Raw genomic sequence first — 23,655 nt, 5'->3', positions numbered from 1 at the left:
ACCAATGTGGCTTCATGCCGTCGCGCGGTACTCGGCACTGTATACGGCGTCTACACCTTGCCCTGGCCCACCATCAACACCTCTCCCCATACCTTGCTCTACTACTCCTTGACTTTGAAAAAGCCTTTGATACGGTTGACTGGTCCTATTTGGCGGAGGTTCTCCACCTGATGGGCATTGGTCCCCTGTTCCTGTGTGCCGTTCGCGTCCTCTTCTCAAATCCGCGGGCCAGAGTCCTTGTCAACGGCGCCCTCTCTGATGTGTTCCCAATTAGGGGAGGCACGCGTCAAGGGTGTCCGTTTCACCCTTGCTATTTGCATTGGCAATGGAGCCCTTTGCCTCCCTAATTCGCTCTGACGTGGTGATCCAAGGCTGGTCCTGGGACCCCCACCATGTAGATAAAATCACCCTTTACGCGGACGAAGTCCTCCTTTTCATGGTCGACCCGGAGCGTTCCGGCCCCTGCTGTCTGGAGATACTTCGGAGTTTTGAGAGCGTCTCTGGCCTAAGACTTAATCCTGCTAAATCCACCCTTGTCCCCCTCCACATATCGAGAGCCTGCTTTGACTGGCAATCTCACATTCCCATCAGGAGACAGTCCTTTAAATATTTGGGAATTTGGATTGCCCTCCTCCCAGAATTGGAATGGGTTCTGAACCTCACTCCTCTGATCCCCAAAGCTAAAAACGATCTTAAACGCTGGCAAGCTCTGCCGCTTAATCCCCTTGGCCGTAGCACCTTTGTTAAAATGATGATTCTCCCCCGCTTCCTTTATATTTTCCAAAATACCACCTTTCACCTTCCAGGGAGTTGGTTTCAGGAGTTTGACGGGGCCCTTATCTGATTCTTGTGGGGACACGGGAGACCACGCATTGCCCTGGCTCACTGCCGGATCTCACCCTACGACAGCGGTATGGGAGTGACCAACTTACACCTTTATTACCTTGCCACCAGACTCCTTGTAGTCCATGATTGGTACACAGGAGGCTGGTCTGACCCGGCTTATCAAACTGAACTTAGATACATGGATTTCTCACAACTGCATGCCTATCTATATGGCGCTCCTATTCCACAAGCACTCCCCCCGATCACTAGATCAGTCCTGGTGGCATGGCGCTCCGCCCTTCGCCACACCCATTGGGATAGGAAACTTACCCAACAAACACCCCTGTGGCAGGGTACCTGGCTCCAAGAGACTTCTTCACTTACGGGGTTCCGGTCCTGGGACCGCATTAGGATCTCTCTCCTCGGAGACATTTGGGTGAGTGACCACATTCGGACCCAATTTTCGGACCCAGTTTTATCGCTACTTACAACTTCTCCATGCACTTGCAACACACATTTCCCCTGGTACTTCACTACCCGAGTTCAGTCCCCCAGAGGCACAGGTACTAATGGGAAATCTAGGACTAGGGGGGTGTCTCGAGGATATTTCGATCCTTAGTTAACACCCCTACTAATCTAGACACACTCCGAGCCCGCTGGGAGGACTGGCTGGGCCCCATGGAAGATGCGGACTGGCATGATGCCCTTATGGCCCCCAAAACCCTTACGACCTCTTCCTCATTCAACTCTACTACCTCCACACAGCCTGCCTCACCGACACAACTTTATAAGGCTGGATTGCGCCCCTCCCCTGACTGTACCCGATGTGGCCTGGCTCCCGCAGATTTCTTTCACCTGGTGTGGACTTGCCCGGCCCTCGCCTCATTCTGGTCTGCTACAGAATCTGTGCTTAAGCACACCCCGGGTTGGCAGATCCCCCATGACCCCATGCGCCTGCGCCTTGGCGTCTTCAACGGCCTAGACGGCTCCCGAGCCGTCAAGCTCTTTTTGGGCACGGCCCTCGCAGTAGCCAAATGCGACATAGCGGCTGCATGGGCAAGTCCCAAGTCCCCACCCTGCGTAGGTGGCGGCGGGGGTGGATTGGTGCGCCGCTCAAGAGGAACCCTTATTCATGGCAAGGGGATGTCCGGAGAAGTTCCAGAAGATATGGGGTAAGTGGCTGAATTTATTACCTCCTTAACGTTCTGATGTCCTCCACATGGATATGTGTCTGTCAATGCAAATGTGATGATATCTACGGTCCTACAGACATTCCCTTCCATCTCCTAGAGCTGAGATATGCTGGTTGCTGCTCATGGCTATTGTATATTCATGCTAATATACGCTTGTTTCTGTTTTGTTTCTCGTATAAAATGCCAATAAAATTTGATTATCAAAAAAAAAAAAAAACTCTCTTCCATGCAGAAGCTTTTATATAGTTTTGTTCTAATCTGAGGCACGTTTAGCTACCGTGAGCCCAAAGCCTGTGATCTAATTTCCATCTAAACATCTATAACTGGAGGAATACCCTTATCCCTAAAAAGCTTGTTCTTATTGCTGATTTTGCTTTCAGTGACAAGACCCCTAGTTTGAAGTGCATGATACTGGGTTGTGTGCAAGGAAGGACTGATAGAAAGGAGGCATTTCACAATCTTTTTTTAATTACTTCTATATTGTTAGATCTATGTAGTATGACCTGCACATTCCTCCAATACAGAGAAAGGGATCCATCAACCTTGAAGATCCTAAATGCTGGTTGGATAAGGTGATATCAGAATTTAAAATAAAAATGAATGAGACCTCCTAATGTAAGTTCCACCTATCAGTGTATTTGTGTGCTATGGGTACAGAGTAAAGGTTAGGCAAATTAAATTATATGATTTATACTCTTTATGGAAGAATTGTCACTAAGACCATGCATAATGAGTGGCATTTCGCAACGTGCATTTGGATAAATTGAGTTATGCATTCTTACACCTAGCATAATGGAGTTCTACTATAGCTCTATAGCAGTGCTTTTAGCATAATGTCCAGAGGACTGTATTGTCACCGTCTAACAACATGTTTACCTCTCTTAGATATCGTTTTGGGGCTCTTTAATACTATTTGGTATTGCATTGCAAAAGTTTCAAGTTGAGAAAGGATAGAAGTGTGCCAAGACTCATAGCACCCCTGTCCTACTCCTGCATTATTAAGGATAGAAGTGTTCCAAGACTCATAGCACCCCTGTCCTACTCCTGTATTATTGGTGAATCATTCTGTAACTGCACTCTTTCGGCCATATCAACTATTTCGCTTTACAAATGGAAACCTTTATCAATTTCCGGAGAGTTTCATATTTCTCATGGGAGGTTTCTTTTGGAGGAATTGAGGCTTGTGCTAAATCAAACAAAGACAAATAGAACTCTTCTTTCCTCATAGTATAGTGTTCAAATATGGTCTTTTTAACCACACTGTTAACTTTTATGTTTAATCCTAGATGAAAGGGCGTGTATTTGCCTCGCACAATCCTTGAGATGAGTTTACCTTTTTTGTGTTTGTAACAATCACTTAAAGTAACATGTTTTAATAAGTAACAACTTCACTTTCTGAAATGACAAGTACTGTGGATTAGTGCATAAGGGGCAGCTACTATGTTAGCAAAAAACCTCTGTAAGTGACAGGTACTGCGTTTACGCAAGTTATGAACTCTGATATTAACAGTTACTCTGTGTTTTCGAAATCTTTAGCCCGTTGGTATTCACACTTCATTAAATAATTGTAAGGCGATGAATACTTTATTATAGTAATTATAAAAGCACAAAAGTAACAACACAAGTCTTCAGCACGTAATTCTTTCCAAAAGCAGCAATTTCTCTGTTCTAGTGAGCAAAGACACACTACAGTGATACAATGGCTGGTCCATTGTATTATTAAGTAACAGTTGCCTGAAGGAACAGTTATACAGTGGGTTGTTGTAGATCATTTGAATTTCCACGGTGTGCAGACAGAATATTGAGTTGGAATTGTCGAACTAGCGAAATATTGAGTCCTAAATATCCTGAGTCAGAAATATCGACAGCAAAAATATATTGTGGTCAAGAATATCGATTTTAAGGCAAGAAATATCGTTTTTACAAATATAGACGTCATTAATATTGTTTGCAAAAATATAGTTGCTTAAAATATCGATTTTTTTAAATAGTGTAATGTATTTTAGTATCTTTTTTTAATAAGAATTGTTTATGTTTATGTTTTTTAATATATGTGTTATTTGTAGCAGTTATTAATTTTATTTCAATAAAATGTTGTGTTTTTTAGTTCCGTAGCAGGTTCTGTGTTTATAGGGGAATAGGGTGGGAGGTAATTTAATTATAATAAATTAATGATTATTTTTTATTTATTAATATTTATTTAGTTGAGATTTTATAGTGTTAATTGTGGGAAGTCATTTATTATTAATTATATATTTATATAATTAATTATTTATTGGTTATTAATCAATATTAGTTAATTATTTGCTAATCAATTATGGTAATTGTGTAACTTTTTAGTTGCAGGTTGCTTCCGCTAGCCAACACTTTCCCTATTGTTGCACTCACTGGAGTGGGAATAGTAATTTTTACCCCTCAGCTATCTAACACTTTCCATACTGTTGCAGTGACTGGAGTGGGAATAGTAAATTGTATTTCTCCGCTATCCAACACTTACCCTACTGTTGCACTCACTGGAGTGGGAATAGTAATATTTATCCCTCCACTATACAACACTTTCCCAACTGTTGCACTGACTGACTTTAAGTTTAAAGATTTTAAAATAGATTTTTAAATAGTATTTATGTTTTGTTAATGACCGACAGTTCAGTAGAGGCAAATGTAATTTTGCCACCTGATGCTTCGTTTGGTTTTTCGGTATAAAGTCCTTGTTACAGTTCCCACATTTCAGCAACTCATTGCCTACATTTATGTTGTACCTACAAGACTTCGGGATAGGCGGCGATATATTACGTAAGTCGTCCCCTGAGTACTTGGTAATTTGTTGGGACATCCAACCGGCAGGGTGTCTGGCCACTGGGCCCGGCCAGGCCGGGCATGGCACAGACGGGCTTGCCTTTGGCGTGACTTTACAAGTTTCCTAGGACCGGTTTCTGGCAAACCCAGATCTGTTGACTGGGCGTGAGTGTTTGATTGGTTCTGATGCTCCGTCCATCACCACCCCCTTTTGTACCGCTTTGTTCGCCATAAGTTGGCAGGGTATGCTCCGACGTGAGTCCCTTGCTCACTTTGCCACTGGATTCAAGCAAGCCTGGCTGAAGACAGCTGAAATGCCAGAAACCGGTCCTAGGAAGCTTGTTTCCGGTCCAGGGAAGGCATGGCTTGGCAGTTCGGGCTGGACTGTTCCCATGAGGCACAGGATCAGACTGATTTGCATATGGCCATGTCTGAACTGGGGTGGCAGAGTGGGCTAAAGAACGGTGATGGATCAAACCCAGATCTGTTGACTGGGTGTGAGTGTTTGATTGGTTCTGATGCTCAGTCCATCACCACCCCCTTTTGTACCGCTTTGTTCGCCATAAGTTGGCAGGGTATGCTCAGACGTGAGTCCCTTGCTCACTTTGCCACTGGATTCAAGCAAGCCTGGCTGAAGACAGCTGAAATGCCAGAAACCGGTCCTAGGAAGCTTGTTTCCGGTCTAGGGAAGGCATGGCTTGGCAGTTCGGGCTGGACTGTTCCCATGAGGCACAGGGTCAGAGTGATTTGCATATGGCCATGTCTGAACTGGGGTGGCAGAGTGGGCTAAAGAACGGTGATGGATCAAATCCAGATCTGTTGACTGGGTGTGAGTGTTTGATTGGTTCTGATGCTCCGTCCATCACCACCCCCTTTTGTACCGCTTTGTTCGCCATAAGTTGGCAGGGTATGCTCAGACGTGAGTCCCTTGCTCACTTTGCCACTGGATTCAAGCAAGCCTGGCTGAAGACAGCTGAAATGCCAGAAACCGGTCCTAGGAAGCTTGTTTCCGGTCCAGGGAAGGCATGGCTTGGCAGTTCGGGCTGGACTGTTCCCATGAGGCACAGGGTCAGAGTGATTTGCATATGGCCATGTCTGAACTGGGGTGGCAGAGTGGGCTAAAGAACGGTGATGGATAAAACCCAGATCTGTTGACTGGGTGTGAGTGTTTGATTGGTTCTGATGCTCTGTCTATCACCGCCCCCTTTTGTACCGCTTTGGCGTGACTTTGGCACACCAGCAGGGTGCCCAATGCACGCGTCTGCGTCAGGGCTCTCATTTATCGGAATTCCTACCCGATGACAAGTAACCCGCCAACCTCCCAAAATGGCGGTCGTGAGGGTCTGGTCGTGTAATAGGGCCTCGCCTACACCCTGTAATGGGCAGCAGTGCAGAGGGTCGACCAGACACAAATATAACTAATATTTATAATTTTATTTTCTATATATATAAAAACCGATATTTTGTACAACTATATTTTTAACATCGATATTTTTTTTCTCAATATTCTTGTACTTGCCTGTTTAGGTATAGGGAGTCGATATTTTTGCATTCTATATTTTTTACATTGATATTTTGTCAGTGAACCCCTTCTCACATGTTAGCAATCAAACAAGACTGTTTAAAGGTTGGATTGTAGCGGGTGGTAGCACATCCAAGTGGTCAACAGGCATTTCCCCTAATGGATTTCTGCAAGGGGTAAGTTCCAAAGAATAGTACGCAGTCTGTGCAGTTCTGGAGCAGCATAGAACAGATAAACTGTGCTTTCAATGGAATCTTGGGATAGAGCACAGCACACTAACATGTAGTTGTATGGATAAGTCTTAAGACCCGGTTGGGTCATATCAGACATTTAGATTAGCAGCCTGATACTAATCTGCACTCTCCACCAAATAAGAGCTGGAGGCTGAGACTTGAATAAACTCAAACTTACAGGTTCTTGTGGTGGTTGAGGGAGGGGGAGATAGAGGCGATAGGGAGTTGAAGAGAAACTTCCTGGAGGTTGGTCTCCTAGACGTCAGGGTCACAACCATCTCTCTCTTTGAAGGAGTGTAGAACAGTGGCAGTAACGCATATTCTAGAAGAACAGCAGGTCTGGATATAATGTTAACCAGGCACAGTTTGAGTCCAAAAATAAATTTGCACATATACCAATATTGAGCAAGCTCTAGCTACATATAAAGCCTGATGCTCTGATAGTGCTGGTAACAACCCCAGGAAGTACCCATAGACCATCCCAAAGCTTGGGAGCACTAGTGGTTCACTGTCCATGAGAGAAACTCCCAATGAATTTCAGGTGTAGAAGGCCCTTGAGCTGATAGCTGAATCAGCCTTGCAGGTAACCGGAAAGAAATAGAAAGGAAAGCAAAGGAAAACAAAACAGAGGTGCAGGGAACACAGATAGGGCGAACAAATTCCTAGAAGTTGCAAGGCAACATTTTTCTGACATACAACTGCTTAAATTGTCCTGGATGCAGTCTTTCCATTCTGATTAGTCTCTCTTCTAGAACAAGCAGCCCCTCTTTCTCTGCCCTAACTACCACTGTCCGGTTTTACATAATCTCCAGATCACTGATCTAATTTATTTTGTTTATCCCTGTTCTTATTTCTTGTCTGATCTTATATTGTGTACCACCTCCCAAGCCTTGTTGATTTATGATCGTAAGTGATTCTGAGTTGTTCTGCATGATGAGAATGAGGTAGGGTTTGAAGGTGGGACTGGAAGAGTGTCCTTCACAGGACATCTGGAAGAGATGAAATAACACACTTGTCCTTTGCAGAATTCACCAACCCACCAATAAACGAGCCAGTGTAATGAGGAGACAAGACAAAAATAGCCCAAACCAAACTACATCAATGAATACCATCCTGAAATGCAATAGTTAAGGAATAGCTGACCACAGAAATAAATAATGTAAATAAGTGTTCAGGAGGGGCACCTGGTCTTGTACAAGAGATTGACAGATAACTTGCTCCTTGAAAGTGCATTGCCTGTTCCCAGCAGTAGAGCTCAAATGACTGATTGATGTGGCATAGATATGAGTTACTCAATGTAAAAACGCAGCCAGACCTGTCTAGATTGTAGGTTGTCAGGATGTTGGTTGGTGGCATGGTCACTGGTGGGGAGGTGCTCTTGTGACCTAGAAACTAGAAATAGGGTTCCAGATGGTAATGGATAAACCTGTGGACGATAATGTACTGGTGTGGCAAAAGCACAGTTCTTCAAAATACTTTCAAGCCTGATTAATTTCAGTGGCCAAACAACTCTACTTGCTAATTGAGTCGTTTGGCTGCTGAGATGAATATAACATGGCTGCACATTAGACTAATTTAGAAATACATAAAAATTGTACAATTTTTGACAGGAAAGGAGATTCCTGCTGAGATGCAAAGACTACTTTGTTCATGAGCCTCTAACCCTCAGCAGAACAGTTTACCCTTTTACATCGGTTCATTTAGACAGTAAAAAGAGAATGGAAGTCTTAGATCTAACTTTAAAATCAATCTCACTTAAAACTATGGGTGGGCGTAGTTGACAGAGTACCGCTACATGGAATTCTGCGGTATTGAACAAAAACTCTGTGAACTCCGCTCCGCAACTACGTTCTGTCTCATCCCCATTAATAAAACAGAAACCTCACATATACTTGATAGAACAACAAGTAACTCTATCTTTACAAGCAAAAATGCATATAGTCATCTCACAAGAGTGAAAATAAAAATGAAAATACAGCAAGCAGTGAGAGACGTGATGGTTTTGGTGTCCTCCCTAACCAAGGGAGAGAACAAAGCAGATGCCTTGGACACAAAGAGCACATCATACTGAACGATGCGGTGGTGGTCTCATCCTCCTAGGACCACCCCAAGCACAGTTATGGGCCAAAATACAATCACAACCAAAGGTCCAGCAAAGACGAGATTCTAGAGTGCAGTGAATATTATAGTATCCAATATCAAAACATTCCTCAAGGGGAATCTCGCCCCATAATGCTTTGCTGGGCCTTTGGTTGGCATTGTATTTTTGCCCATAACTTTACTTGAGGTGGTCCTAGGAGGATGAGACCACCACAATCGTTGAGCATAATATGCTCTGTGTGTTCAAGGCATCTGCTTGGTCCGTCCCCTAGGTTAGCGGGGTCCCAAAATCATCACCTCTCTCATTGCCTGATATTTTTCAAAGCTCTATTTTGTGAATTGGTTAATGCTTTTTAGCATGTTAAGGTCAAGTTGTTTATCAAAGGGTTGTGTGTGCAGTAGCTTACTCCAGAGTTTTTAAATGAATTATGTGTTATGCACATTAACAAAACAGAAATCTTGTGTTTTCAATGTAATGCAATTAATAAAACATAAATCTCACATATCTTAAGTAAAACTTCTATCTTTACATGGTAAAATACATATAGCCATCTCACGAAAATGAAAAATATAACAAACAGTACATTTACTTAAACAATAATTAATTCTATCATTCTTTACATGCTAAAATGCATATAGTCATCTCACAAAAGTGACAATGAAAGTATAGCACGCAGTGAGAGAGGTGATGATTTTGGGGTTCTCCCTAACCTAGGGAGAGAACCAAGGAGATGCCGTGAACACAAAGAGCACATCATGCTGAACGATGCGGTGGTGGTGGTCCAATCCTCCTAGGACCACCCCAAGCACAGTTATGGGCAAAAATGGTTAGTGGGGACCCCAAAATCATCACCTCTCTAATTGCCTGTTTTTTTTTTTTAAGAGTTCACTTTTGTGAATTAGTTATATACTTTTTAGCATGTAACGGTAAAGTTGTTTTATCAAAGGGTTGTGGGTGCAGTAGCTAACTCTGCTACATGGCGCAGTCGGAATTATTGCATGAATTCCATGTTGATGTAATGCATAGTTATCAAATCTCCGGAACCTCCGCTAGCGGAGCGAAGTTCATTGCCCACGGTTACTTAAAACTAACTTTCTGCCCCAGAACATTCTAATGTCTGGTCATAGGATTGTGCGCCATTACTCTTAACAAGGTTAGTTCACCTTAGTTTCTTCTAACAGGAAGACTCTAGGGAAGTACAATAAGCACACACACAGGCTTACAGTTTATGGCTAATTGTTGGAAACATGCTGGGGTGAGTTCAAGGGACAAAGCACGCTTGAGCGGACACTGAAATTTGTATTTTTTTTTTTTTGTATTGCAGCGTTCTATATCACAGGCAGATCTGTGCAAAAGGTTAACAAAGAAATCCTAACAGAGGCTCTAGAATCCCAACCACTCGCCTCCCTCCCCGTTTCTCACAATAATTACAACATGAGGCAGCATTTATTCCGTGTTTGTGGACAGCATGTGAACTACATATGGGGCCCAAAAGTCTTTTGGCATGGATGCCAGAGGTGGATCCTCAGCATATGTTTCAAATTGTAGCTTGCAATCTGCCAGGTCAAGTAACCAGTCCCCATGCCGTGGTGCTCTCCTCCCACCCCAACACATGGATACCCTGCACTTTGCCATCACCAATGCCACTGCTGTCAGCTTGCGTGTTAACTGGGGTAACATTTTAAGGAGGCCCAAGAGACATATTGAGGGTTGGCAATCTGTTTGTGTCTGTATAATTTTGGATAACGTCTGTATGACCCGCTTCCAATGGCGAAACACTGGCCCACATGTCCATGCTAGGTGTAAGAAGTCCGCCTCATCAGCTCTGCATCGTATGCATATTGCCTCAGTACGCAACCCATATTTATGAAGCTGGAGGGGGGGTGTAGTAAGCCTGTTGCAAGTATTTAAAATGTATTATCTTAAGATTGCAGTTAGATGTAAGCCTGTCCAATAAGCTGCAGCAGAATTCCCAGTCTGTCTGCGTCAATGGGGCATCCAAGACTGCGTCCCACTTTTCCTTTCCCCTTAATTCTGGGGAGAGTTGTATTGCTTAGTAATGAGTTTCTTCCGATCAGTTCTTGAAATCAGGACCTGTAGCGAAGTCAGTGAAGCCGGATCCTGGGGGAAGCAGGGACATAGTGCTTTCATTGCAGCTCATAGCCTATAATATACAAAGCTCTGCAACGGAGTGCATTGTCAGTTGCCTCCGAACTCTTCAATCATGAGGAAGGATACCCCAGGGAAGACATCTCCCATGTTATTCAGTCCCGCCTCTTGTAAGATGGTTAGTGCCCCTGCCTTCTTTGTGACTGATATTATTGGGTGATGCACTAATGGTAATGATGTTGCATATAATGGAGTTTTGTCTGCTCTGGTTGCAAGTGCTTTCCATGCCCTAGTTGTGGTATACACCGGGCCAAAGGATTTAAGATTGTTTGATGGCCACACATGCGGTACCATTGCATTGAGCAGAGCTGGGTGAGCCACTTCGTTTTCCACAGCAGTGTGTGCTATGTATCGTTGGTGGTGATACCCGTAGTGAGCAAAATGGGCCTGAGCACATAGGAAGTATAGAAAGAAATCCAGAGCCGCAAACACTCCTTTGAGATAAGATTGTGTAAGCGTCTGCCACTTAATTCAAGGTTGCTTACTCACCCATGTGAGAGTTGTCAAGCAGGTATGTAGTGTTTTAAAGAAGTCTTGTGTTAATGGGAATGGGATGTTAGTAAATAGATATAAAAACGTAGGTAGCACGACCATCTTTATGATGGCAAGTATGTCCACCAGCGAGAGTGGCAGGCGTATCAATCGGCCTGCTTGATCTCACAGTTTTGTTATAGCTGTACCATAGTTTTGCCGTATTACTATTTGCCTTTCGAGTGGATACTCTAGTTCGTGTGAAGCCGTGGCAGAGGTCAGCGAAAAAAACATTGATTTGGACCAATTTATACTTAAACCAGAAAAACATTTGTATTTCACATACTCTGCCCCATCGGGTCTAGGTTTATGCTGGGTTCTCTAACGTCGGCATATAGCGAGATCGACAATGGGCGTTGGTGAAAGCGCAGAGCTACGGATGTGTGTTTTTGCCGGATAATGCATGCAAGGGGCTCCAGCGCCAGGGCAAACAAAATCAGGGAAAGCGGGCATCCCTGCCTCGTTCCTCTGTGTATTATCACGGAACCTGAGGTCTCACCATTAATACGAACTTGCACAGCCGGGTTCGTGTACAACAACCATTCGGGACAGCACGGTGAACATGTATGACCACTGTATGGAGTTGAATGCCTTAGCAGCATCTAGAAAGACATCAGCAGCTGCCATCGCTGGATTCAGCTGGTGAATGAGGGGGAAGAGGGTGCGAATATTATGAGTGGTAGATCTAGCGGGAATATATCCTGTAGGCGGGATGCGACTATTTTTGCTAGTATTTTTACATCAGTGTTAATTATTGACAACGGTCGATACGAGTCCGTCTTATTCAGCGGTTTGCCCGGCTTTAAAAGTGTGATTAGTAATGCTTCACGTATCGTGGGGGGTAGAGAGTGATTGTGAGATGCCTCTTGATACAGTTCAAGAAGGTGGGGTGTTAGGAGGTCTGAGTATGTTTTGTAAAACTCGCTCGGTAGACAGTCCCCTCCAGGCGATTTCCCATTTGGTAGCTGGTGAATGACCCCCTCACATCCTCCTCTCTTTTCGGCTGGACTAAATATTACCTCGGGCCAGGGGATAGCCATGCCAGTGCAATGTGACTTATGTATGCATCTGCCTCGCTTGAGGACGCCGAGGGCCGCTCACCATAAAGTTCGGTTTGGAGATCCACGAAACATTTCAGGATTTTCCTGGAGTCATGGTGTCGCATCCCATCCTGAGTCTCGACACTTAGTACTTGTGGGATGTCTCGTGGGCCACCCAACTGGCCGCAGTAAGTTAGCGGCTGCACATTCTCTGCCTCACCACCAGCCGGGGGCCAACGCTCACCGGGAGTCGGTTTTGCTTCTTCGTTTGCCCCTGATCTCCGGCTGTGTCCCGGCGTTACTCAAGGCCGCCTCTTTCATCTACGCTGCGGGCTCTCCTGTAACAATGCAGCTGTCTCACGTCCGGCTGCGGTCACGCTAGCAGGGCAGCTAGGACAGCCAGCTCCTCCTTATCTCATCAACGCAGCTCACCCCCTCGGCCAGGTCTCTTTCAGCTTCTTCACTGTGGGATTCGCCCGGCTGCCACCATTTTGAGAGACCGCATTGCTTACTTTTCGTGTCTCCTTTTGTCACTCCTCCGCCCGGCTCCCAGATAGGGATGTCACGTTTGTGCCTAGATTCTTGACGGATTAGGGTCTCTGCCATCAGAGCTGCACTAGAGCGCAGCCATCTAGCCGTGGGCTTGCTAGTGTCCCCCGAGCTGACACTGAATTTCAAAGTGTAGCACAGGTGATGACTGGCAGCTCTCTAGTCCTGGGAACTCTCTCTCCTGTGCCTTCCAGTTGCCGAAGCATGGCCTGGGGAAAAGTCATGGGGGCATATTATCAAGAGAAGTATCGCTGCTTTTTCGGCGTATATCGCCGAAAAAGCGGCGATTTTTCTATTGCACTATTAACAAGGACTCGCTAACAAGCATTAGCGCTTGTTACCTTGAGTTAGCAGCCGTTTTTTTTCCACATTGCATCTCAGCGATATTTATCGCTAATAACATGCAAAGTGGGTGTTCCTTCACACAACTCCATGACAAACACTCGCTAAGACAGCTTCGGGATATTAACAAGGCTGCATCGGACCCGCAATGTGAGAATGAAAGCCGCGCTAAGCCCCCGTTGTAGCAGGTTTTTAACTCCTGCTAAAAATACGACTTAGCCTTGTAATCCACCTCCCATATAAAAGATGGCTAAGTCCAAACCTGCCTATTAGCAAGGTTTCCAGCATCGCAGGAAAATGATCGCTTGTTTTCTCATGATAAAACATGTTCTTATGGCTATGGCGGGATTTCATATCGCCTTGGAGGAAAGCGTTGTTAATACTGCGCTACCACGGCGATGGAATCCAGCAATAGCCGGCGATGATAAAAAACGCGCTAAGCGCACTTTGCGTTTATCGCAATCTGTTGAAAATATGCCCCTTGGACTTCTGAGTGTTTCTGGCAGAGACAGATTTCTTTCTTAAAATACGTTCCTGACAAAAGAGTTAAAAAGCTCACAATATCACAAACAAGTTCCAGAGTACTTGAACATCCGGTTTGTTCTTTTTTTGTAAATTAATTTAGTTTAAGACAGCATCTACTTCAAACATTCTGTTTATTAACATAGGTTCAGTCAAGGCAAGAATGTGTGTAACTTTCCCATTTCGTTCTTGAGCTTCTGCTATGTTATCATTTTTTGTTAACACTTGTCAGGTCGGCTCTGGCAGCATTGGCTGACTGCCAGATACAGGAGAGGCTCCTCTGCAATGGCAGAGGAGAGTCGCGCCACTGGCTCAGAGCCAGGAGCAAAAATATGAAGCGATATTTCAGTATTGTTTTATTTTTTAAGCCACTGGCTCAGGCAGCGTGTGCAGGGAGGGACGGGGCTGAGGCATGGGAGGGGTAGGAGGAGTCTTAGTGCACTCTCTTAGTGCTCCTGCGTGTTCGGCTGGTCATCTCAGGCCGACCAAATCTCACATATGCACTTAGGTTTCTCTAACCGGCTGTATTGAACAGCTGAGTAAGAGAAACCCCACAGACTCCCTGGTCTGGGCAGGGTATCTTTCTAGCCTGTTCAGGCCGATCCCTGCAATTGGGCAGGGAGTCTGTGACTAGCCTGCACTGTCTGCTGGGACATCCCAGAACCATGGCGCGATGCAGCGACCGTTCAGCAGCAGGTAAGTTTAAGTTTTTAAAAATGTTTTATTATTCTTATTATGTTCCCCCCACCCTCCCCCGAACACTATCTCGCACTCCCACACACGCTTCGTCCCTCCCCCGTCCCTCCACTGTGTGTATGTGTTGGCTGCCACTGGCCGAATATCATGTTAGCAGAACATGTAACATAACATTCAGATAGCACTCCCTGGAAGAGGTATCCACTGCCCAGCTAACAGGAAGCATTAGATGGGCGAGAACAATGCATGCGGTGAATCGTCTCTAGACTTTATATGTTTTTGCATGCATAAATTAGAGAACAGGCTTAGTGCGAGCAGGCACACAGATCTACCAATACATTCTATACTTTAGGATGCCTTGTTGGATGTGAGGACTTCTTGTAAGACCCTCAATGGTGCAAACCATTCTAAATGTGGGATGAGAAATGTATGCACCCATCATAAAATAAACTATTTCATTCTTGTCATTAATTCATAATTTATATACAAATAGGTTTTGTGAGTCCATACATAGTGCATATGCTAAACAATATAGCAGATATATGTATTATTTGACCTAAATGTATTATGTGACCCCTTATAATGATACTCATTCATTTTTATTTCCACAGCTCCAGAGGTGCTTAGGCTGGACCCTATGACGGCCCATCCAGTTCTTGACCTTTCTAAGGGGGACACTGTGGTGCAATGCAGACTCCTATACAATCGACGGGACAGCAACCCTGAGCGCTTCGACTATAGCAACTGTGTCTTGGCCAATAAAGGCTTCTCCACAGGCAAGCACTACTGGGAAGTGATTGTGGGCACCAAGCAGAAGTGGCGCCTAGGCATCATGAAGGGCACCACTAGCCGCAAAGGCAAGCTAGTAAAGTCTCCTGAGAATGGCATCTGGGTCATTGGCCTAAAGGAAGGCAAGATTTATGAGGCCTTCACCAATCCCCGTGTCACGCTGCCCGTCACAAGCCGACCACAGCGTGTGGGAATCTTCCTCGATTATGAGAGGGGAGAGCTGTCCTTCTACAATGCTGACAGTCCCCATGAGCTTATACACATCTACACCTTCCAGGCAGATTTCCAAGGCAAGTTGTTCCCTCTCCTAGATGCCTGCTGGCAAGAGCGGGGCACAAACACTCTTCCTCTCATCCTGTCCTCTGCATGAGGAGCAGTCCATGCCTTTAAGAAGATTGTTAACACTGTCCCTGACACTGTGTACTGCACTGAATCTCAGCCTGGATTGAACTCTGCTCTTAAGAAATGCATGCTCTTCTGCTCTCGGTGAACAGGCTCTTGCATGTGGTCACTCCAGCAGTGGAACACTTGAGGACAGTAATTGGCAAGAATTACAATTGCAGTATAATGCACACTGCCTATCTTGAACACAAATTTCTTATCCACAGATGGCTCATTACATAGCTGTGCACTGGCACTACCTATTGCAGACCAGAGGCGCTGTAGTAGCTCCCCTTGAAGAGCAGAATACACTAAGGGTCCTAGATGACTTCCTTCAAATTCCAATACAATATGGGTCCCATTTACTTTTAATAAAAATTGGTGAAACTACACAGGACTCAGTGAGAAATATATGCTCATAGTTTGAAAGACGGGAAGATGGGGCACTCTATTTGTCTTCACAGGGGATGTACAGAAGGCCATGCTGGTCCCTCTTATAAAAAAGCCAATGCTTGATCCTCATATTCCCTCCAGCTATTGGCCTATCTCTCTGCTGCTGGGCGTGGCCAAAGTCTGTGAGAAACTTGTGAACAAACAACTTACCGCTTATATTGAACAACACGGCTTGTTGCACACTTCTCAATCGGGTTTCCGTGCTTCTTACAGCACTGAGTCTGCCTTGGTGGAAATCTCAGAGGCCATCCGGGAGTCGTTAGATGATGGGGGCAGGGCAATTTTGGTCCTTTTGGACCTATCTGCCGCCTTTGATACTGTTCCCCATGCCCACCTCCTGGCCCGATTGCAGAGGCTTGGTATCATCGGTGCCGCATGGGAATGGCTAAAGTCCTTCCTTGACGGTAGAACCCAGCAAGTGTGAATCCCTCCTTTTACATCTACCACCCAAGCTGTTCAAACACGGGTCCCTCAGGGATCCATACTGAGTCCTCTGTTATTTAATCTTTATATAACCCCTCTTATCCAGCTAACTGAGGACTTTGGTCCTAAAGTAGTAGCATATGCTGATGATACCCAGCTTTTGTTCACCTGGAAAAAGCATGAGTCCAGTATGGACCACGTTAGATCCTGCCTGTCTGCGTTGTTCAACCGGTTTACTTCGGCCCAGCTGAAATGCAATGAAGATAAAACGGAGATACTTTTTTGGGGGATTTCGCTTATCTGTTTCTTCATCACTGTTGGCCCGCTGATGCTCCACGACCATCCCCTTCGGGTCTCCCTGTGAAGAACCTGGGGATCTGGTTTGACGAAAAACTTAGTTTTAATAATTAAATTAGCAAATTGACAGGTACCTGTTTCGGCATTTTGAAGATGCTCAGAAAATGTCTGTTCCTGTTGCCTCTTTCCACCAAATAAACAGTAATCAGGGCCTTGGTCACCTCCCGTCTTGATTATGCCAATGCATTGTATGTAGGTCTCCCTGGCTACCTAATGGATAAATTGCAGGTGGTGCAGAATGTCGCTGTGCGGTTGCTGCTGGACCTACCCAAACATACTAGCGTGAGGCAACATCTCCGTAATTTGCATTGGTTGCCGTTAAAAGCTAGGGTCTTGTTCAATGGTTCACAGCCTACACAAAATTATCATAACACAAACATATTTAGATCACAAATACTTAAGTCAGACAACACTACACACCTAAAAGTGAAAAGAAAAAGATAATGGAAAATGCGGCCTTTATATAGGAGACACATTTGTTTATAGAAACATATAAAAAATTATTTATTTAATAAAAAAAGTAATATAGTGAGGCTCAGACATGTAAGCTGGTACATATAACAATTAATAGACATATACAACCAGACAGGTGGCATACAAAAAGAGGTTACATAAAAGTCGGAGTTCCAAAACAACAATGGAACTACAACACACAAAACAATGTGTCCTCCATAAATTGCAGCCACAATTGCGTCAACGACGTTTCGACCTTTGTCATAAGTACATGGTCATCTTCAGGACAGAAAAATAACTGAGCATCCCACCAGACAATTTTATTTGCAGGAAAGGAATAAGTAGAATGCAACTCAATGCTTGTATATAAAAATGTTATGTTTGTGTAAGATGAAAATATTGAAAATATTAACTAGGCGCACTGTATAATTCAGCTTCTTTCGACTCTTTACCTCAGCGACTATTTTGGGGTTAATCACACATAGCTAGTCGTGGGTGGGTAGTATCTTATCATTGTTTTTCCAGAAAGCGCCCGAACATCACTTAGATTCCGTCGCAACTCAATTGCTGGTCGGCAATTGAGTGATTAACCCCAAAATAGTCGCTGAGTTAGTTAAAGAGTCGAAAGAAGCTGAATTATACAGTGCGCCTAGTTAATATTTTCATCTTACACAAACATAAAATTGTAATATACAAGCATTGAGTTGCATTCTACTTGTTCCTTTCCTGCAAATAAAATTGTCTGGGATGCTCACTTATTTATCTGTCCTGAAGATGACCATGTACTTATGACAAAGGTCGAAACATCGTCGACGCAATTGTGGCCGCAATTTATGGAGGACACATTGTTTTGTGTTTTGTAGTTCCATTGTTGTTTTGGAACTCCGACTTTTATGTAACCTCTTTTTGTATGCCACCTGTCTGGTTGTATATGTCTATTAATTGTTATATGTACCAGCTTACATGTCTGAGCCTCACTATATTACTTTTTTATTAAATAAAGAATTTTTTATATGTTTCTATAAACAAATTTGTATTCCTATATAAGGGCCGCATTTTCCATTATCTTTTTCTTTTCACTTTTAGGTGTGTAGTGTTGTCTGACTTGTTTGTGTTATTATAATTTTGTGTACGCTGTGAACCATTGTTAGGATAAAATACTGATTCCCCCTGTTCAGGTGGTTTGGGCTGCCCCTGTGGTGGTTAATTATTAGGGTCTTGTTCAAGGCTTTAGTGACGGGCCATGCGACACTTTACGAATACGGCCCTATGTACCTGAGGAAACGTTTTTCGTTCTATGTTCCAGGCAGACACTTGCATTCGTCGAACTCGTGCCTAGCTTCTGTACCCAAAATTCGTCTGAAAAACGGTGGCAGCTCATTGTCTTATCTGGCGACTAAGTCATGGAACTCCCTCCCCCCGGAGCTCCGGAGCCTTCAAAACCCCGCTCAGTTCAGGAAAAAACTTAAAACTTTCCTATTTCATTAAGCCTGTTCTCCTTCTTTTTCACTGTTCTCTTTTGCTGGGTCGTGCCGGAACACTCTTCTGAGTAGCCGTGCGCGTTATAAATCACCAATAACATAACATAACATTAAAGAGATTCCCATCTTCATAATCCTTGTGATAAGACTCAAAAAAGCATTTAAAAATAAAGATTATTTACCAATGTGATGTCTGTCTTATCTAATGATGAATTTCAGTCAAAAGTTATTGGAGTCAAAGTTTGTACCAAATTAAATCACTGAAGTTTATCTCTGTTTATTTGTGTACGTATGATCAGAGAACGTCTCTAGTAGGAAAGGCAATCGAACACTGTGCAGTAAAACTTAGAGAATAAAACCTAAGCAATATCAAGATGGCATTAAGAGAAAAATTTGAGAAATAGTATTAGATGTCATTTTGAGAGGTGGATCTCCATAGCTTACCAGAATGTCAGAAGAGAGAATGGTGTTTCGCATAGATTTACGATTCCTGATTAGGGATCAGAAGAAGGTTTGAATAAGAGTTAATGGTTTTATTAGATCACCTATGATGTTCAACACTGATGTTAAACCAGTTGAAAATCTGGATTTCAGCAAAATGAAATAAACGCATGCTTTCCATTTATTCTCATTACAACATATGATCTGTCTGATTTCTTGACCGTGTATTGTATTCCAGTGAAAATCTGCAATAGACCATCACTACTCCTAAGCATATGAAAAATGACCTTACATTGTCCATGGAGATATTTAGGAAACCAGTAGATGAACATTATGGCCCCAATTACGAGTAAGGCGGATTTATGTGCAGGAATACTCAGTGGCTGGAACTAATAATTCTGGCTGGTATGTCTATACTTAAATCTGCCTATTCTGGGTTGTTGTCCCTAGAATGGGTAATCACATGCAGATGATTGTCTGCATGTGGAGTTGCAATTCCAGAGACAATCTCCTCACTTGTACCATCTGTTTTAAACCTGACTGATCTTGTTGCCCTTTTACCCTCTGGATTTTCCAGCCAGTAATATTGTGGCCAGTGTTCTGGCGCCTGGGAAATCCAGGTGCTGGGAAACTGGGCTAGTTGTATCTGGTCAGAGTTGTATTCCACCCATTGATACCACTCTATACCGCTCTATTCTATTCATAATCACCGTCTCAGTTTTAATTCACTGCCATTTGCTATGTATAGCCTTTTGGAGAAATGAGAAGTGTTTTGCAAGTTTTATCCAGCTTGTTGTCCTGTAAATAATCCTAGGTTCATTCTAAAAGTAGTGATATTTCACTTGGTGGAACGAAGGGAGTTAGAAAATTCTGGAAAAGCAGAGTCCACAAATATATCAAGGTGTGGAGGTGAGATACCTTTTAGGTTTATAATTGGGGTGGTATATTCTATCAAGGTAGTCCTTTTTTAAAGAACCAGTCCCCAAAGTGTCTGAACATAAAACCCCAGACTACGCTACACCATTTTTTAGGTCTCGCCTAGCGATGCAGCGCATGCGCTGCTCGCCTTGGCAAGATCTATTGTTGTGGGTTTTGCTTCCGAAGGGGGACAGGAGATGTGCACATGTACGGCGTCTCTTTTGCTGAGGAGATGTGCATGCGTACAGACAGGCCATGTGCACATGTACGCCGTCTGTTTTGCTGAAGAGATGTGGATGTGTACGGCGTCTCTTTTGCTGTGCGGTCCGCATGCCCCTCGTTCCCTTCCCTTCGTCCCTATGCGGGCAATAACGTGGCAGTAGAGCCTGGCTTCACGCGCATATGTTTGTTTACAGGAACCCAAGATGCGGCAGAGGAAGAAAATTCAACACATAAAATGTTCCTCTACGGCAGGCCCTTTACTTCCAGGAACAGTTTGCGCGCATTTTGAGCTGCAAGAGTAAAGTAATTCCATCGCAGCTTCATTTACCTAATCCCTGCACACATAAACAACCAGAAAACAGAAGCGCCACAGGGAAACGGAGTACCTGTTATACTAATTGCCCATACAGTCTGGGAGACAGGCACCAGCTAGCTATGTCTGACAGCGCGCTATTTGGCATAAAGGCAAACAAAATAACAAATGAGCCCTCATTCACTTCCTGATTTTCGCCCACGGGAGAGGCCGTATAACACGTTCCTCCGTCCTGTTTTGTCCTCTGTCGGCGGAGTAAACCGCACACTCCACCGCCTACCGAGGACCCACCCCATCTATTGGACAGCACTGCGACCCGCGCTGCGCCCTCCCTGTGCACCCCCATTTCTACTGGCGCATCAGCATATCCCGCCGGCTGCCCCCACCTCTCTCCCCCCCTTTCTCCCTGCTGAACGGCACCTCATCCCTCTCAAGACCCACCGCTCCCCCCAACCCAACCTACTCCCCTCCCTCACCTCAAACAGTACAGCAGCACTACGCTTGTGTTTTCTCTTAAATTTAAGCGAAGTTTGCCTACTGCATCGCTTCCTCTGAGTACCCCACCCCGACCATAATTACAGGCACGTGGGGGCAATGCACCCTCACCGACCCACTCCATTGTTATCAGCAAAACTCTCTCCTGCGCTGCCTTGTTTCCCCGCCTTACCCTTGTAATTAGACCCTGCCCCACTCCAAGCCACCGACACAAGGGCCCCCATGCCCCTACACTCTCACCACTCCCAACCCCGCTCCAAAGTCGGCCATCCTGATACCACAACCCCCCCCCCCCCCGCCTCCCGCAACTACTTGCCGTTGTGCTACCCAAAAACCCGGCTCCAGCTGCGCATCTGCTCCAGCAGCCGGGAGAGCACCAGCCCCCACTAGGACCAAACAAGTTGTGCATACAATACAGCAAGTGCCCGCCCCCTCAAATACATTGAATTGGAGAGTACAGCACCCACCAAGACCAAACTAGTAATTCAAACATTCAAATGCGTGCACTTCTCCACATATACCTTCTATGGGAGAACACCAGTACCCATTAGGACCAAACTAGTCCCGCAAACATTCCGCTCCTGCCCCTCCCAAACATTTCCGTGACCACGCCATGGATCCTAGCCAGCCCCCTGTTCGCCTTATCGAAAAAATCATTTTTTTCAGAAGGCCTCGTCTCCCGCCCCCCAACCCTGCCACCAGACCAGTCACACGCCAATGCCCAGTGGGCAGAGCCCAGCAAAAACATCCCTCCCAGAATGGTGCCCAAATCGCCGCCCTGCCATTCTCCGGCTCCTGCGCACACCTGGCCGCACCGATGACGCCCACCCCAACCACTCCTCCGCCACCTGATCGTGCTCACCCCCGTGCAACCCCCTCCCCACCAAAACGTTCTTGCACGCTCCTCCACTCCTGCCGTCAGATGCTCCCAAGTGTGCGGGGGTCGAGGACCAGTAGCACTGCGGGACAGGACACACACCACCCGCATCTGGATGTATAGTCAACCACGCCTCCACACCAACCACGGCAGCCTCAGCTCCAACATGCATCGCAAGGCACGGCAACAAAAAAAAGAAGCAACACCACTCCATTACTCGCGCAGGAACCGCACACCACACAAACCCCATTCCATCCACGGCACAATTGGAGTAGCGTGCCACCCCTCCACCAAAGCTCCCTAGCACCCCGGTACCCCCCCCTTTACGCCCAACTTCCAGAGGTCCTGCACCGAACCCTCGCTTGGAACTTGGGGCTCAGGTCTCTGTGCTGCTCGTCCTGTGTGGCCAGCAAGTACATATGTGTTGGCAGTTCCCCCTCGAGGGCAGAACACCCTCAAGAGCAGCGGCCCTTGATCCCTGCGCCCGTCCTCCGTGCCCGGATCACCGCAGAAAGGGCTCGGGCAGGTCCGTGGCCCATGTGGGGAAGAGCTCACCGATGCAAAACAAAGACCACCGCTAGTAGTGCAGTGCTCGCCGACTGAGATGCTGGATGGTTGCTTATCAAGTTCACAGTTTACTCTTTGGCACTGTAACTTGGCTCATAATCCGCAATTGCTGTGCATAATGTTCGATCGCCTGCCAGCAGCAAAGTGCATCATGCACAAACACATGGTGGGGGTGCTACTCCTTTAAAGACCGACATGATGGTTTTTGTTTTCTTCTAGTGTCTTCCGTGCCCCTACTTTCACTACTGTGGTGTGTCCCCCCCTCCCCCCACCCCCCACCAGCTGTTTTAAACATGCATTTGCAATGCTATAGGTCTCGCGTTCGCGAGAGTTTAAGCTATTGGCATTGTAAATGACAATTCCTTTTATTTATCTGTTTTGCTAATTAACACATAAATAAAAGGCATTTTCTTTTACAATGCAAATAGCTCAAACTCTTCTAACAGCGAGACTTATTCAAAGAAGTGGGCGCCATGGTCCTTGCTGCTCGGAAAGTGAAAACGTGCATAGCATGCTGAATGTTGCAGGAAAGCATGTTGTGCCTGCACTAGGAGAAACTTGTTAAAGAATATAGTGCTTACAGACTAAAAAAAGACGTACCGTGTAACAACCAAAGTAAATGGGCCAGTCCTCATGGTAGGTTACAATAGAAGACAAGGCGGTACTAAGGAGGGACTACCAAGCCTGTTAACGAATCAGAAGCCAGCATTTACGAAGGATAATGACACAAGCCAATGACAAAAATGGACGGGGGAGTGGGCGGGGCTTCTATTCCATACTCCAATACTGCATTCAGCAGAGGAGCGCATGTTTTGCCCAGGCTCGACCTTAAAAGCATGAAAGGACTACAACAATGGGAGCATAGATGGCGAGGGAGGACTTGCTCCTCACTACCAACTCTGAAAAGCGAGAGAGGTCTACAATAATGAGAGCATGGAAAATGAGATAGGACTTGACCCCATTACC

General features: G+C 45.2%; 1 protein-coding gene across 2 annotated transcripts in view; it reads left to right on the top strand.

Moving 5' to 3' along the window:
• Positions 1-19,487, top strand: part of TRIM50 (tripartite motif containing 50) — a 145,419-nt gene extending 125,932 nt beyond the window's left edge. For both annotated transcript variants that reach the window (XM_085649662.1, XM_085649661.1), the window contains one exon: positions 15,131-19,487. In XM_085649662.1, coding sequence (XP_085505788.1) covers positions 15,131-15,678 — 548 coding nt within the window. In that variant the 3' untranslated portion in view covers positions 15,679-19,487. The remainder of the gene's footprint in view (positions 1-15,130) is intronic.
• Positions 19,488-23,655: the final 4,168 nt, after the last annotated feature.

Source organism: Triturus cristatus, chromosome 3_2 (assembly GCF_964204655.1).
Source record: "Triturus cristatus chromosome 3_2, aTriCri1.1, whole genome shotgun sequence".
Lineage (NCBI taxonomy): Eukaryota > Metazoa > Chordata > Amphibia > Caudata > Salamandridae > Triturus > Triturus cristatus.
Note: the sequence above shows the minus strand (reverse complement) of the source record. Positions and strands in the feature narration are given on the sequence as shown.